Genomic DNA, 14491 nt, shown 5'->3' with positions numbered 1-14491 from the left:
CCGCCAACGGCTGATTTGGTACTTTTTATGCAGATCCTGAAGCCCACACCGGTATCAAACAGGTACGATGGAGGCAACTAAAAACCAACAAAAAATAATTAAAATAAATCAAGTAAAATCCCAACTTCATATAAAAGCCGCGGGTGCGGCCCTGGGTGTGGCGGGGGACCCTCTGAGCCCCCCGCCGGGCTCCGGCTGCGTGTGGTGAGCGATCCCAGAGGAAATTAAAAAGTGATTGCTATATACACACACGTAGAAAGTCAACAGTGATCCGGGGGAAAAACAAAACAAAAAAATCAAGAAGATCCCCAAATTAAGCCAAACCCAACCGACAGTCGTCTCAGGCAGGGGGGACAGGCTTGGGCCTTCTTGCTGCCAGAGTCCCACGTCCCGTGGAGCTCCAAGGTGGGTTTGGGTGGGTTCCTTGACCCTTTTGTCGCCTTGTTTTGGTGCTTTTGGCAGACAGGAGGAGCGGGGGGTCTCCCCTCCCTGCAGCAGCAATTTGGGGATCGGCTGGAAACCAACACCCCAACACCACTCAGCGCTCCTCTCGAAGCTTTCAGAGTTTTTCCTTTTTTTAATTTTTTTGTTTTATCTTTTTCAACTACTACTGAAGGTTTTATTTAACAGCAACGTGGCTTCTTCTCGTTAAAACATTGGTTTGTGTCTGTTTCCTTGTCTCACCCAATGCTGGGGGTAGAACCAACCAAAAAGTACAGAACATTTAATTTAGGAGAAGGTTACAGGGGTCTCGAGGGGAAAAGAAAAAATGAAAAAAAAAAAAGAAAAGAAAAAAGAAGAAAGAGAAAAAAAAAAGGAAAAAAAAAGAAGAAAAAAAAAAGAAGAAAGGGCAGCCCCGGGAGCTCGGCAGCTGCTTCAGTACCGGGGAGGAAAGAAGGGGCGCTTAGGGGTGAAGAAGGGGGCGCCCCCCCTTCCGAAGGGTGGCCGCGGCCGCTTCAGGCTCTGGAAGGGGTCTCTGCCGCCGAAGGGCTCCCGCGGGCGGAACTCGGCGCGGGGCGTGCGGAGCAGGACGGAGCCGCGGCCGCCGGGGTCCCGGTGGGCCGGGGGGCCCAGCCCGCGCGCGGCCCCCAGCTGCTCCCGGGGCAGCGCCCCGGGCCCCGCGGGGTCTCGGGAGCGGGGCAGGGGCTCCCGCGGCTGCGCCCCCCCGAAGTGCTCCTTCAGCGTCCCTTGCATCGTACCGTGCTCCTTGGGGAAGGCGCCGGCGCCGTGCTCCAGGGGGGGCGGCGCGGGGAAGGGGACCCCGCCGTGCTCCCCGGCCGGCGGCGGCTGCTGCGCGGGGAAGGGGACCCCGGCGTGCTCCCCGGGCACCGGGGGCGGCGGGGGCGTGGGGAACGGGACCCCCGCGTGCTCCACCGAGGGGGGCGGGGGGACGCCGTGGGGCAGCGGCAGAGGCGCGGGCGTTTCCTTGGAGAAGGGGTTGGCGTGATCCACCGACGGCATGCGGGGAGGGACCGAGTGATCCCTCGGGAAGAGGCCGCCGTGGTCCTTGGGGGGAGCGGGCGGCGGCACGGCGGGCGGCCCCACCGGGTCCCGCGGGAAGGGGTTCCCGTGCTCCAGGGGAGGCGGCGCGATGGGCGGCGGCGGCAGGCGGTGCTCGAAGGCGGAGCTGAAGTTGTTCGTTCGGAAGTTGTTGACGCTCTCCGGGAAGGGGGGCACGTGCTCCTTGTAGGGCGCCGGGAAGCCGCCCATGCCGGGCAGCTCCGAGGAGCCCGAGGGCCCGTTGTCGAAGGCGCTCCCGCCGCTGCTCAGCTCGAACCAGCCCGCCCGGCTGCCCTCGCGCCCGTGGCCCCGGCTGCCCTTGCCCAGCACCCGGATGGACTCCACGGTCTGGATCGGCTCCCCGGACATGCCCCGGCTCGAGGCGTTGTGGTAGCCCAGCGTCTCGATGGGGGCCCCCTTCTCTTCGGTGCTGTCGGGCAGGTCCAGGCAGGAGGAGGAGACGCGGGTCTCGATGCGGTAGTGCTCCTCTGGCGGCTGCGGCTCGCCCTTCACGGCCCCCGACAAGCTGCCCACCTCACCGGAGCTGCTTTTGGGAATCTGCCCAAAATGCTTCTCCTCGGAGGGCTTCCGGGAGGCGTTTTTGAGCATGTTCTTGAACTCGATGGTGGAGGTGGCGGAGATGGAGGAACCCACGGGTTTGTCCCCGCCCGCCGCGGGCGCTCGGCTGGCGGGGCTGGGGAGGGCGTTCTGGGGAGAGAAGAGCGAGCGGTGGGGAAGCGCGTGGGGCGAGTCCGAGTATTGCTTCTGCGGGAGGCCGGGTTTGGGCAGGGCGCTGTGGTTGGAGTCCGGCGTGAAGAACACATCGTTCTTGCTGGGCGAAGGGGACCCGTCCGAGGCCGAGTCCTTCCCCCTGCGGCCGTAGCTCCCGAACATCCCTGGGGACGAGGCCAGCGGGTCGCAGCTCTCGCTCTGATCCAGGATAGACCTCATGGCCGGGGGGAAGGACGGCTTCACGCCGAACTCCTGCGACCGCTGCCCGTAGCTGGACAGCACCGGCTGGTACTCGGCAGAATCTGTGAGTTTACTCGATTTCAGGATAGACTTGACCGGCTTCTTCTCCAGGTTCAGCATGGCCGAGGGCGGCGGCCCGGAGTAGTCGAAGTCGCGGTAATCCTCGTCTTCTTGGAAAGATGTGTCTGGGTAAAACTTCTCCTGGGAGGAGTCCATCAAGGAGGAGGGCATCTCCCTGCTCTCTGCAGGCGGCTTGTACAGGCTGGCCGGGGAATCTCTGCCAAGGCTGAAGGGCCGGTAGCCGTGCACAGAACTGGGAAGTTCTTGGGAGTATCCATCATCCCGGCCCTGCAGAGGCGACCTTGTACTGCTGGGAGTCGAAGAACCGGGGCTCATGATTTTTGACAGCAGGGAGATGGTGTCAACGTTGCTTGACGTTGGCTTGTCCATCATCTCGTCCTGGGTGGGAGTCCCGCTGCGCTCGTCGCGCACTGGCGTCCCGTCCACGTTGTCCATGGAAGTGCTGGTGGGACCACGCTGGAAGTCAGAGGTGTGACTCTCTGTTGCCATGCTGGACCCCAAGCTGCTGAGGATGGGAATATTCAAGTTCAGGCCACTGAAGCCAGGATTTCCCTTCAGGAAATTGTGTATCTTCATCTCCAAGCTGGGAGAAGGGGGTTCTGATTCCAGCTTGGCTTTTGAAATTTCAGAGGATTGACCCAGTGAGGTTTCTGTTGGCAAAAGGGAGGAAGGACTGGTAGGGTGGGAACTGGAAAATCCCAGGGAATTAGTTGGTGGCTTAAAACCAGAGCTTGACAGTGCTGGGGTATGTCCAACGGGAGCCTTATTGACTGAAGTGGAAGAAACCTCTGCGGTGGTTGAGTTTGGAGAATAACCAAAACTTTTGGCTATAAAGGACTGCGGATTGGAAGGAACGTTCCTCCCCTTCACGCACGGCACAGTCGTGCTGGCTGGCGATGCCGAGGTGCTCTGCGAGGCAGCTTCTCCTGACTGAACGGTGTTTCCAGCCACGCTCTGCAGCAAGGACGACAGCCCTGGAAAACAGAACTGCGGCATCAGGTACTGAGGGCAGAGGCGAATCACCCCAAGCCACTGCCAGGGGAAAGGCTCCTGGATTCGCACTGCAGATCCATTCCTTTACAGCCCCCAGTCTCCATCCACAAAGGGACTGGATTTTGCTGCACTGACGATAGCACCCAGCGAGGTGCAACTTTCCGTCAGAGGCTTGGATTGATCTACAAATACAAATTACTCCATTGAGTCAGGTGGGTAAGAACTCATCCTGGTCTGCAGCCAGGACTGAGAAACCCTGCCCTGCTGGCCAGGTGAGCCTGGCAAGGTGCCAGAGTGGGAGCAGGACCTCTGGGCAGCTTTCTGCACATAGAAAACACAGAGGGCTCTTGGTCTCCTGTCCTGTCCAGGAAATGTTCCCGATATGTGTGCTTTGGCCACAGCGCAAGTGGGAGGTACAGGGAAGTGACAGATCTCACTGGTCCGTGACACCCGTGCTACCTGAGAAAGACCATCTACATGTGCCAGAGACGTAAAACATTCCAGTGAAGTTTTTCTGCCTCTGTTCTCACTGTAGGACAAGCGGAACAGCACGTTTCAGCCCGGCCCCTGCCCTCAGACACTGCCAGCCCTCCTCCAACACCCACCCCAGTACCTTGCAGTGCTGGCGTCGTCTGAGTCTGGGTTTTGGAGAGAGCCGACAAAATGCTTTCCGGAGTTATCTCAACTTTGGAGAGAATATTTGCTAACGGATTCGAAGGAGCAGAGGCGGTTCCCAGGACAGGAGTCTTCAGGCCACTGGTGAGAGCTGTGGGGCTGGTCGGGGTCCCTGGCGAAGGTCTCGAGGCAGGACTCACACCTGGGGCAGGAGCAGACACCACTCACCTGCGCTGCTCCGGCAACCCACGTGCTTTTGACTCAGCTTTCCCGCAGGCACAACGGAGCACGAGCTCAGGAAGCGACATGTGCCAGAGACTGAGCCCGACCTCTGAGAGCAGTAACTCACTCACGTTTATTTTGAGACAGTTACAGCTTTAAATGATCACCCAGCTCCGTTAGTGCCGGTACCCATGGCCCGGCTCAGCACTCACCTGTGCTCTTCATCACCGATGTCAAACTGCTCAGGATGGAGCTGATCTTGGCCAGGTCCACGTTGGCCAGGTTGGGTAAGGCGAGTGCCGGTGCCAGGGGGATGGGAGCTGTGCTCACCGCCTTCGGAGCCGGGGGGGTTGGAGGGGCTGGGGCTGGCGTTGCTGCCGTCCCCGAGGCTGTGGCAGTCGCAGCAGCCGATGGCACCACTTTGGGGACGCTCTCGGTCTTGGTGGGAGCTGGAGCAGCCTGTTTGTCCTTCCTCTCCTCCACTGCAACGGAGAGCGGGGAACAAGAGCAGAAAGGTCACTCAATCCCCCCAGAAAGCCTCAGGGAACATCAGTTCTGATTCCCACAGATGTAAAAACACCTTGGGAAAGTGTTTTGGGAGATGGAAATTATGACAGTGGGACTGGGACGTCCCTGCCAGGAGACTCAAACCCGACAGTCCCAGCCCACAGCCCAGCACAGGCTTTGTGCCACATCCCAGAGGAAGCTGGAAGAGACTGGCTTGTCCTGTAATTCCCACAGGACGATGGCGTACCAATGATTTTAGATGTATCATCCTCCACATCAGAGAGCTCCATGTCTTCCACATCCCGATTATCTGTGGCAGGCTCTGGAGAAACCATCTTGCGGCCTCCAGCTGCTGGAGAGCGGGTGCTGTTCTCCTCCCCCATCCCCTGGAAAGGGGACTCGGAGCCCGTGGGAGATGGAGCATCCATGCTGGGAGAAGGGACAGGAGACTCCTCGGGATCGGGAAGAGTTGCTTTCAGCTGGTCCAGCTTTTTCTTCAGATTGCTCACGCGGTTGGCAAATGTTTTATAGGCCTGAGGAAGGAAGGACACTGGACTGGGGATCTTTCATGCCTCAGTCACTTCCTTAAGGAAGCAACACTCAGTCTGAGAAAACCAATTCCAAATCCCTGGACCCTGCTGTGCCAAGAACTTGACTTCTCCATGCCTCTCAGAGGGCAGCAGCCACAGAAAGTGGGGAGGATAAAACCTTTTCCCACAGACTTAGAACCATTTTCATAACCCGCCCCCTGTATTTTAAGAAATGCATTCTGCCCATTTGGGGCTTTTGGCAGGGTCTGGAGGGTGTTGGTTGTTTTTATTATACTTTACTACTGTCCCTTCTTTGCTCATCTAACTCTCACATAAATTCCAAGTTTCCAGAATTCAGGATTTGTCACGCTAACTGTAATTTAGCCCAGTTTAAGAATCCAGAGGGGATCCAACATTCCAGCAACACACACAAATTGAGCTTCCAACTGCTGGATTTTGAGAGCATATCCTCGTCTTGCCCAAAGCCTCCATTCTGCTCTCTTTGAAAACCGCCCTTACACCACTCCCACAAACTTTTTGATTTGGGAATAGAGAGATGAGGCATTTTCCAGCCTGGAGGTGCGCAGTGAACACAGGCAGATGCTGTTCCATCTGTGGAGGATCCAGAAAAGGCACACTTACATTTGCCACCACCTTGACTTCTTTGTACTGTGCCTCGTAGAATATCCCAGCGTTCTCCAGCGCCTCGGTGAGCGAGGGGCCATTCTTCACTTGCTTGTCCAAGCCATTGACAAACTCCTCCAGCTTTGAACTTGCTTCTTCAAACTCCTTGGAGAACTTCTTTCCTCCTGTTTTATCTGCAGGGAGATGAACCCCATGGAAGTGAGCTGCCACATCCCAAACTACAGAAGTGTGGCCTCAGTGGCAGCACCCAGGCTATGGGGACAGTGGAGCTGCCCACTCCCAGACCACCCAGGTCATTCACTTGCATCTGGCAAGGAGGAGGCCTGGTTGCTGGCAGAGTGTTGGTTTTCAGTCAGTCATTCGCTTGGTCTGAGCTCTGCACCTGACAGTTTCCACAGAAATTCAAACTAACCGAGATTTTTGGCTCCTGACTGCTGGTCCTTAACCCTACTCTGAAATTCTGGCATTTTCCAGATACAAATTCTGCCATTTTTGATCCTGACAGCTCCCACAACACCTTCGGTGCCCTCGGGGCTTTACCTTTCAAGCACTTGAGTGTCTCAGTGCTGCAGACGTCCACCCTCATAGTGGAAAGCTGCTTCTCCTTCAGCTCTATCTGATCTTCTGAGCGCTTGTACAACAGCAGCTCGTCAATGAGGGACTGGGGCTGGAAAAAAGCAAACAGGAAAAGCCTCCTTATCACATTCCAGGGCAGAGATGCCCTGCCTCCTTTGCTCCAGGCTGCTTCCAAGCAAGAGCTAACCCAGGAACCAGGTGGATCCCAGGATTTTTAATCTCAAATCTCACACTGAGCAAACCTGGGCTCAGGCAGGAGCTGCAATGTCACGAATCTCCTGGTTAGGAGCAGGGGCAGGTCTTTTTTATTTACTCCCCATTTCACTCTACAGGTGCATTTCATGAACATGTCCCACTCTGCCAGGAGACTGAATTTAGGTCAATTTCTTGCCACCAACTCTTCAGTCACCCCAAGGATGTCCTGAGCCTGCCCAGACCCTACCCATGTCGGCCCCATGGGTGTCACAACCTCCACATCTCTTGGGCCTGGGGTCACCCCACATGCAAATCCCCAACGTGGGGGTCAGTGCCATGGGTCACTTCCACTCACAGACTTACTCGGAATTCGGCAACAATCTTGGACTTGAGAGCAGCTTTCGGGTTGGTGGAGGCTGTAGGGAAAAAGGAAAATTGTGCAGAAATTAAGGAACCATATCCTGACGGAGAGTCAGTCACAAAAGGCAGCCGAATAAAAGATATTTTTAGATAACTTTATGTGTTACCCATCACATCCTCCCCTCCATGCACGTGTCCCTCAGTGCTCCGGGCTCCTGGCAGCTCATGGGGACATGGACACACACAGCTGGACTGCAACCGAGCTCAACAAGTGACACTGCTGCTTTTTAACATGCTCTGAACATTTCCTGGGCACACCTTTTCCTCAGGAAGACAAGTCCCTGCAACGGTCGATCTAACAGCCTTCTCCAAGGAGTCACACCTCTCTACAAGGAAGGGAATGTTATTCCCCAAGTGCCAGACCTGGAGCTGACATGGAGCCCAGGTTTCCTGTGGGCAGGGTCTCCCTTGGGCACTTCCTAGGTCTGACCATGCTCAGAGCCTTAACAACTGTCACACCTGGTTACAGGGTGGGGGGACGAGTCCTGCTGGCAAGAGACTGAATCCATCAGATTCTGGACAAAACAGGAGAAACAGGAAAGAAGAAATGAGCTGATGAGAAGCAAAGCACTAAACCCTCCATCCAGGCTGGACACAGCCCAGTTCTGTCTGGGAAAGCAGCTTCTGGTATTAAGCCCAGTAATAAACACTCCCCAACTCTTTTAAGCTCCTGATGTCACCCTGTGCCACTCATACACCTGATGTCCCACATGTCACACGTCACACCTCATGTCCCGTGGTCATACCTGATGTCCCACACGTCACACCTGACACCTCATCACCTCCGTGGGGACCACTGAGGGTGTTGGTGCAAAATAAGATCATTAAAGTCACTCTGTTATAATAAATTCTCTCCTGCTGGTCTGGGTTCTGGACTGTTGGACTGTCCCATTCTGCGCCTGAACTTCCAGCTCCAGGTTCCTCCTCCCAGCCCAGCCTGCTGGGGCAGGAGTGTTCCTGAGCATGAAGGGAATGTCCATCTCCTGCTTCTCTCTGTCTTCTCTCCATCTCTGACCAGTCTAGAGCAGTTTCCAAGAGGTTCCACCAGCTCTTTCCTCTCCTCTCCACAACCTCTGCTCTCCTATCTTATTTTTGCCTCACTTCTTTTCTTTACAAGGTTGTTTTCTACCAGCATCTCCTTGGTGTGCACATCTTGGGGCCCTTCTGAGCCTGCAGGCTCAGCTCATGCTGGGCTCAGCCCTTCTGCTCCTCGAGCAGCCAATTCCTGCATTAGTGCACAGAGTTCACAGTGGTTCCTTACTTTGTGATTTCTTCCACGGCTTATTCGGTTTGTTCAGAGACTCTTTCAGCTGCTTCTGAGTTTTGAAAGTGGTACCTGGAAAACATTTCATTTTTGGCAGTCTGGCATTATGGGATTCCTGTCAAAATCTGGTTTTTGGTGCCATACAGTTGCACGGTGGAAGAGTGAACAGAAATTTGTTTTAAAATACCTCGACCAACTTCCTTAGAGGAGCTGCTGGATGCCCAAGAGAACTTCAGTTTACTCAGGAATGCAGCAACCTGGGGGTGGTCTGCCATTTTTAAATCAAGTTTCTGTTTGCCCTTACACTAAGGCAATTCAAAAATTACAGTACAAAGGGAAAACACAAGGAGACTAAAAATGAAACTCTTTAGGGCGGCTGTAATGGAATCAGCATCCAACAGACAAGTGCTGCCCATTGGGAAAGCAGCCACAATGCCTGATTTACCTGAAACTTCACAGACCTGCTTTCAAGGTACAAAAATGAGCGATTTCAGAGCGAAAAGCACAAACGTCACTTCTCAGCATGCAATACCCAGCTCAAGCCTGTCCTCATGCCACAGCCCGACCCAGGACACCACGTTCCTCCTGCTGTGATGGCCACCGACCCTCAGACCACACCTGAGGGCTTCCTGAGCACCTTCAGCTCTTCATGATGTGAGTAAAGCCCAAACCTGGACTGATTTCCTTCAAGTACTGCACTGATAATTCCTGGTTTTAACCAACTTCGCGTGTTTCTTCCCTAAGGACTTGAGGACTCTTCACCCTCCAGCTTTGCTTCTGCTTCTTCCTACCCCACAAATATGACCAGTGAGACCAGCCTGTCACTGAAGAGGACCTGGAGGTACAGCCAGAGCACCCTGGTCGGGACGTGTAGGACCATTTCAGCCTCATGTTCTGTTTGCTCTCAGCTGGAGCAGTTCCAGCTCACGTGAAAGAATTCACAGCTGCCTTAGGAAAGGTACAAAAGAGGTAAAGCAGGAGAATCCAGCGCTGCTCACGTCCCACACCTGGCTACGTTACAGCCTGTGCCAGGTGCGAATGCCCCTCATTCCCCTCAGTGACCCCAGACTATTTCTACAACTTCAGCGAGCTCACGTGGCAGTTTGTAAGGTGAGAAATGCAAAGGGTAACTTACTCAGTGCTTCTTTCAGTGCCAAAATGGTTTCCTCAGGGTACACATTTCTGTCCTCCCAGATTTTGAAGATTCTTTCAATGGATTTGGAAACGGATGGATCCCTGGAAGAGAAGAGTTCTTTACCCCCTGACTGCAGGACACTGCTGCGAGGCTTCCCTCGCTCCACAGGATAACTTGACCCAAACCGCCCCCCTGTGCAAATTAAAACCCAGCTCACGCCTGCTCTGGCCCGCTCTGCAGACACACAGCTGTTCTAACAGAATCCTTTAAGTTCTGCTGATGATTCTAGAGAGTTTGAGATGTCAGAAGAAAAAATCCCCCTTTCTGAGACACTCAGCCCCCCAACAGCCCGTTAGTTCATTACTCACTTCACTAACGAAGCAGCCTCAGGAAGCACCTCTGCAAAGGTGTCCCGAAAGACAATGGCATTTTTCCTCTTGCAGTTCTGTATGACATCATTGGCCAAGTAAAAAAGGTTCAGCCGATGAGGAAAAGCAGCTGAGGACAGAAGAAAATTTAGAGTCAGCATCAGACAGAAGCACCACAACAGCCACACCTTGATCCCAATACTCCAGTGCTGCTTTCAGGAAAGTTTCAGAGTTTCCAAGGTCCAGCAGGCAAACCCTGGGGACTAGAGAGGACATCCGCCATTTACAAATGATTTTCAGACTCCTCCAGCTGTGCTTGCTCCTCTGACCCTCCTCATGTTCAGAAGCTCCAAACTGAGTTACTTCATCAAACCCCTTCCTCGGAGGGGTAAACTTGGGAAGCTCATCCACATGCTAATGAAGGTAATGAGCTCCTTCACTTCACTAAAGGACATTCCCAAGGATTAAACTAGAGCAACCCCGCCAAGAGATGGTGTTACTTCACATGCCTGCCCGTGCGTTGTCACCCCTCACCTGCCTGTGTCACCCCTGGCTGCAACCAGAATCAGGTTTTATCTACAGATCCTTCAATTCTCTATCCTGCTTCATTTTCCTTGTCCCTACATTGGTAGAGCCACTTCCCACAGCAGGGCTGCGCCTTGTAGCTCTCCTGGTCTCCAGGATTCCTCTCAGGAAGCTCAGCACCCCTCCTGGTCCAGAGCCCTGGGTGAGAGCTCACCCCTCACTCACAACCTGAAGAAGGTCCCAGCAGAAACATTCTGCCCGTGCTGCCCTCCCAGCATGGGGGCGAGCTCACAAGTGAACACAGGCTCAAAAGGAAGATCCTCCTCTGAGTGGAAGCAGAGCTGAGGACACAAGAAAAGGCTTAGCTCAGATGGGTCCTCAAATCCCCATGGGTCAATGTCCTTAAGCCTCCCTGAGCCCCTGCCAGCGGCACCGGTTCTCCTGGCACTGCGCCCTTCAGCATCACTCCAGACTCGGGCAGAGAAGGGCACAGGGACAGAACCCTCGGGAAGTCCCTGCTCCTGAAGCCCTGTCCCCACACTGTCCCTGCCCCAGGACACACAGCAAAGGCCTGAGAGCCAACCAGGAGTCACTGCCAGCAGCTGCTCACCTCCACTCCGCACGGAGCCCCAGCTCCCACATCCCAGGACGAGCTTTTATCCCTGACCCTGCTCCTGTGGCCACTGCCACCTCTCACAGCCCTAGCTCCCACATCCCAGGACGAGCCTTTCCACCACAGACTCAGTGAGCCAAGGACTTATGACCAGAACCTGTTGCTCACAACGTGTGCCCTGAACACGCTGACAGGGCAGGTTGAGGTGGGTTTTCTGGAGCACAGAGTGCTCTGCTCTGCCCAGAGGGCTGGGAATTCAACTGCAGCCAGCCTTCCCCAGAACACCAGCCTCGATAATCTCTCAGATCATCATCCCATTGGAATGGGGCTTCTGTGATTTAGTAAAACCCAGTGCTCAAGTGCCAATTCTCCTGCTGCTCACCGGATGTTCCCTCCATCCCAGAGATGTTTCACCAGCAGAGAGCAATGATTCCAGATCTTAATAACATAAAATAGATTTCAAAGAACTATAAAGCTTTGACTGAAATGATCCGGCATCTTCACAGCAGAAAGAAACCTGGAGTGGGGCTCCAGCCTGACGCTGACGATACAGAGCACCACTCGCCCAGAGCAAAGTTAGAGCCACAAGTTATAAACCAAGATACACCCACACCAAACAGGAGGGCAGATCCATACTGGGTCCACAGGAAGGGTTTGATCCTCAAAGAAAACCAAGTGTCTCGGGGTCCAAGATGCAACAGGCTGTATCCAGTGGGTGAATGGCTCCTCTCAGCTTAAACCAGCGAGGAAATGTGGGCAAACAGGAAACTGCAGAGCTGAGCCCACCCCAGCCCTGCCACCAGCTCCAAACCAGGCACAATGGCACCAACAAAAATGGCATTTCAGAGCCTACAGATGGGTCATGTTTAACTCACACTTCAACACTCTGACCAAACCCACCTGCAGGGACACTCGGATTCCCATCAGGAACTTCCCGAAGGGGAAGATACAGAAGAATGTCCTTGCAGGAACATTCCTGCTGGGAAAGCTCTGGCTGTGACCAGCAGGGCTTGGAAGCAAGATGCCAAACCAACAGCAACATGTCAAATACCAGCACCCCTGTTTTTCCTGAAAGGATACAATTCTGTGCCCGAGGAGGCCCATTCCCATTCCCCCTTGCCAAGAGCTTCCTGGGAAGAGCAGGTTTGATGTGTCCATAGGAGTTAAAACATTTAAACACTCAGAAAGGAACCCAGAGCCACCTGCACTTGCTGTGGCACCACCACTGAGCTCCTCGGGCTGGGACAGGGACTTCCCACAGCGTGACAACTGTGAGGCCCTTGGGGCAGAGGTTGAAGTGTACAGTGAAGGGAAAAGCAGGAAAAAAACCCCAAAAAACAACAACAAAAAAACTATGGAAGCAGGGAGTAACCAAACAAGCAGTGGTCAGGCAGCCGTTGTCAGGGGTTGGTTGAGCAGGGTAACATGGTTAAGGAGGGAGATAAAAGGAGAGGTGTGGAGGTGAGATCCTCACAAGGGCTGTGAAGGGAAACCTTGAAAGAATCCCACAAAATCCAACAAGAATTCCAGGCTGGTGCCAAGGGCTCAGGGCAGGGGCCAACAGCCCAGCAGCAGACGGGTGCCAGGGCAGAAGCAGGGCATCAAGGCCCTGCACGTGGGAACAGTTCAGTGGCTTCTGATGGGCTTAGGAAGGCGGAAGGAGTGATGGAAGAGCACCGAGGGTCTCTACAGCCAGGACAACTGTGAGAAGGCCACGTCCAGAGGAGTTGGGACGTCCCAAAGGGAGATGGGCTGCCAAGGGGTGTCCAAGGGAGGAGGATTTCCAGGAGAGGTGGCAGTGACAGCAAGGCAGGAGGACCCAGGGTACTTCCTCCAAGGCTCCCACCTGCCTCTCCTTAATTCCATGGAGTACAGACAGAACAGATCCAACTTTGGGGAAAGAGGATCTTCTGCATTCTGCAGTAGTGCCGTGATAGAGAAACCCAACTCTACCAAATTTTCCAAAAGGTTCAGCACACAATGGATCGACACTTTGGGGTGGGAATGTTATCTCCACGTTCCTGCCAAGCAAAGCTTCCTTGAACTCCCACAAGAAGAGTCAAACCTTCCCACAGCAGCGGAGACAACACTGCTGTGCTGAGCATCCTGCCAACACCAACCTTCTCCCTCCAGGTCAGGGACACATCCTGATGGGCACTGCAAACCCCAGCACTGGCACCTGCACTGTCTGTGCCCACCCCAGGCTGCTCCGGCCAGGCAGGGCACAGAAACAGACCCTGCTCCTTGAGCCCCCAGAGCGCTGCGTTAGGAGATCACGGATTCAGGAGGACAAAGGTGCCACCACTGAGGTGCAGGCAAGTATGCTGTGTTCCTCCAAGGATGACAAGGTGATGCACACGGGACAAGAGGGAACGTTTTCAAAGTAGAAAAGAGATTTCGATTAGGTGTCAGGAAGGAATTCTTCCCTGTGAGGACGGTGAGGCCCTGGCAGAGGTAGCCCAGAGAAACAGTGGCTGCCCTACCGCTGGCAGTGTCCAAGGCCAGGCTCGGAACAACCCGGTCTAGTGGAGGGTGTCCCTGCCCATGGCAGGGGGTGGGACTGGAAGGGCTTTAAAGTCCTTTCCAACTCAAGCCTTTCTACGAGGATGAGCCCGACCCTGCGTCGCGGCGCCTCCACCGGCGGGTCCCCGAGTGCCCGGTGCGGGCTGGCCCCCGCGGCGGGGCCGAACCCTCCGGCGCGGCCGCGCTCGCCGCGCCCCGCCGTGCCCCCGGCCGCCCCCCGGCCCGCACTCACAGCGGCGCAGCCACTTCATCCAGTGGTACACGATGGTGCTGTGGTGCCGCTTGTTCTCCAGGCACCACGAGGAGAGGCCCTGGATCGACTCCATCGTGTTGGTCACCGCCTGCAGCTTCCTGTCGAGCGAGGCCTCGAGCGCGCCGGCCGCGGACGAGGCGGCGGCGGCCGAGGAGGAGGAGGACGAGGAGGCCCGGCCGCCGCCTCCGCCGCCCGCCGCCATCTTCCCGCGCTGCTCGCGGCCGGGCCGCGCGGGGGGCGGCGGGGCGGCGCCTCACGGGGCGGCGGGGCCCGGGACGGGCGCGGGGGGGGCCGGGCGGCGGGCACGGCCCGGGGGATCGAGGGGGGCGCGGGGGTGCTCGGGCGGTGCCAGAGGCGGCGGGAGGCGGTCCCCGCCGGGGAGAATCGCTCGGCCCGGGCGGTGCCGGAGGCGGTCCCGGCCCGGAGGGATCGCGGGGCCCCGGGAGCGCCCGGGCGGTGCCGGAGGCGGTGCCGGCCCGAGGCGGATCCGGTACCGGAGGCGGTCACGGCCCGGCCCCCCCCGCGCGCGCCGCCCGCCCCCCCGCCGCCATTTT

General features: G+C 56.1%; 1 protein-coding gene across 2 annotated transcripts; it reads right to left on the bottom strand.

Annotated features, from left to right (window-relative positions):
- Window positions 1-11: 11 nt before the first annotated feature.
- On the bottom strand, window positions 12-14415 carry RPRD2 (regulation of nuclear pre-mRNA domain containing 2). 2 transcript variants are annotated; one of them, XM_066206962.1, is made up of 11 exons: window positions 13917-14415; window positions 10024-10153; window positions 9656-9756; window positions 8518-8592; window positions 7200-7252; window positions 6606-6732; window positions 6063-6238; window positions 5138-5423; window positions 4596-4865; window positions 4160-4363; window positions 12-3527 (listed from the first exon to the last, which is right to left on the bottom strand). In XM_066206962.1, exons 1-11 carry the CDS (start codon window positions 14137-14139, stop codon window positions 877-879), a joined length of 4296 nt encoding a protein of 1431 aa, XP_066063059.1. In that variant the 5' UTR covers window positions 14140-14415; the 3' UTR covers window positions 12-876. The 2 variants fall into 2 exon arrangements, with proteins under 2 accessions (XP_066063059.1, XP_066063060.1); XM_066206963.1 differs by lacking the exon at window positions 8518-8592.
- Window positions 14416-14491: the final 76 nt, after the last annotated feature.

The sequence above is a fragment of the Chamaea fasciata genome, unplaced genomic scaffold (assembly GCF_029207755.1).
Source record: "Chamaea fasciata isolate MVZ Bird 193981 ecotype frontalis unplaced genomic scaffold, bChaFas1.0.hap1 SCAF_31, whole genome shotgun sequence".
Taxonomy (NCBI): Eukaryota; Metazoa; Chordata; class Aves; order Passeriformes; family Sylviidae; genus Chamaea; species Chamaea fasciata.
Note: the sequence above shows the minus strand (reverse complement) of the source record. Positions and strands in the feature narration are given on the sequence as shown.

Excerpts from the sequence above, each read along its gene's own strand:
- RPRD2 (XM_066206962.1), bottom strand. The coding sequence starts at position 14,139 with ATGGCGGCGGGCGGCGGAGGCGGCGGCCGGGCCTCCTCGTCCTCCTCC. Across the intron at positions 7,253-8,517 it reads GCCGTGGAAGAAATCACAAA|CCTCCACCAACCCGAAAGCT; the intron begins GTAAGGAACCAC and ends TTTTCCCTACAG. Across the intron at positions 4,364-4,595 it reads ATCGGTGATGAAGAGCACAG|GTGTGAGTCCTGCCTCGAGA; the intron begins GTGAGTGCTGAG and ends CTCCTGCCCCAG.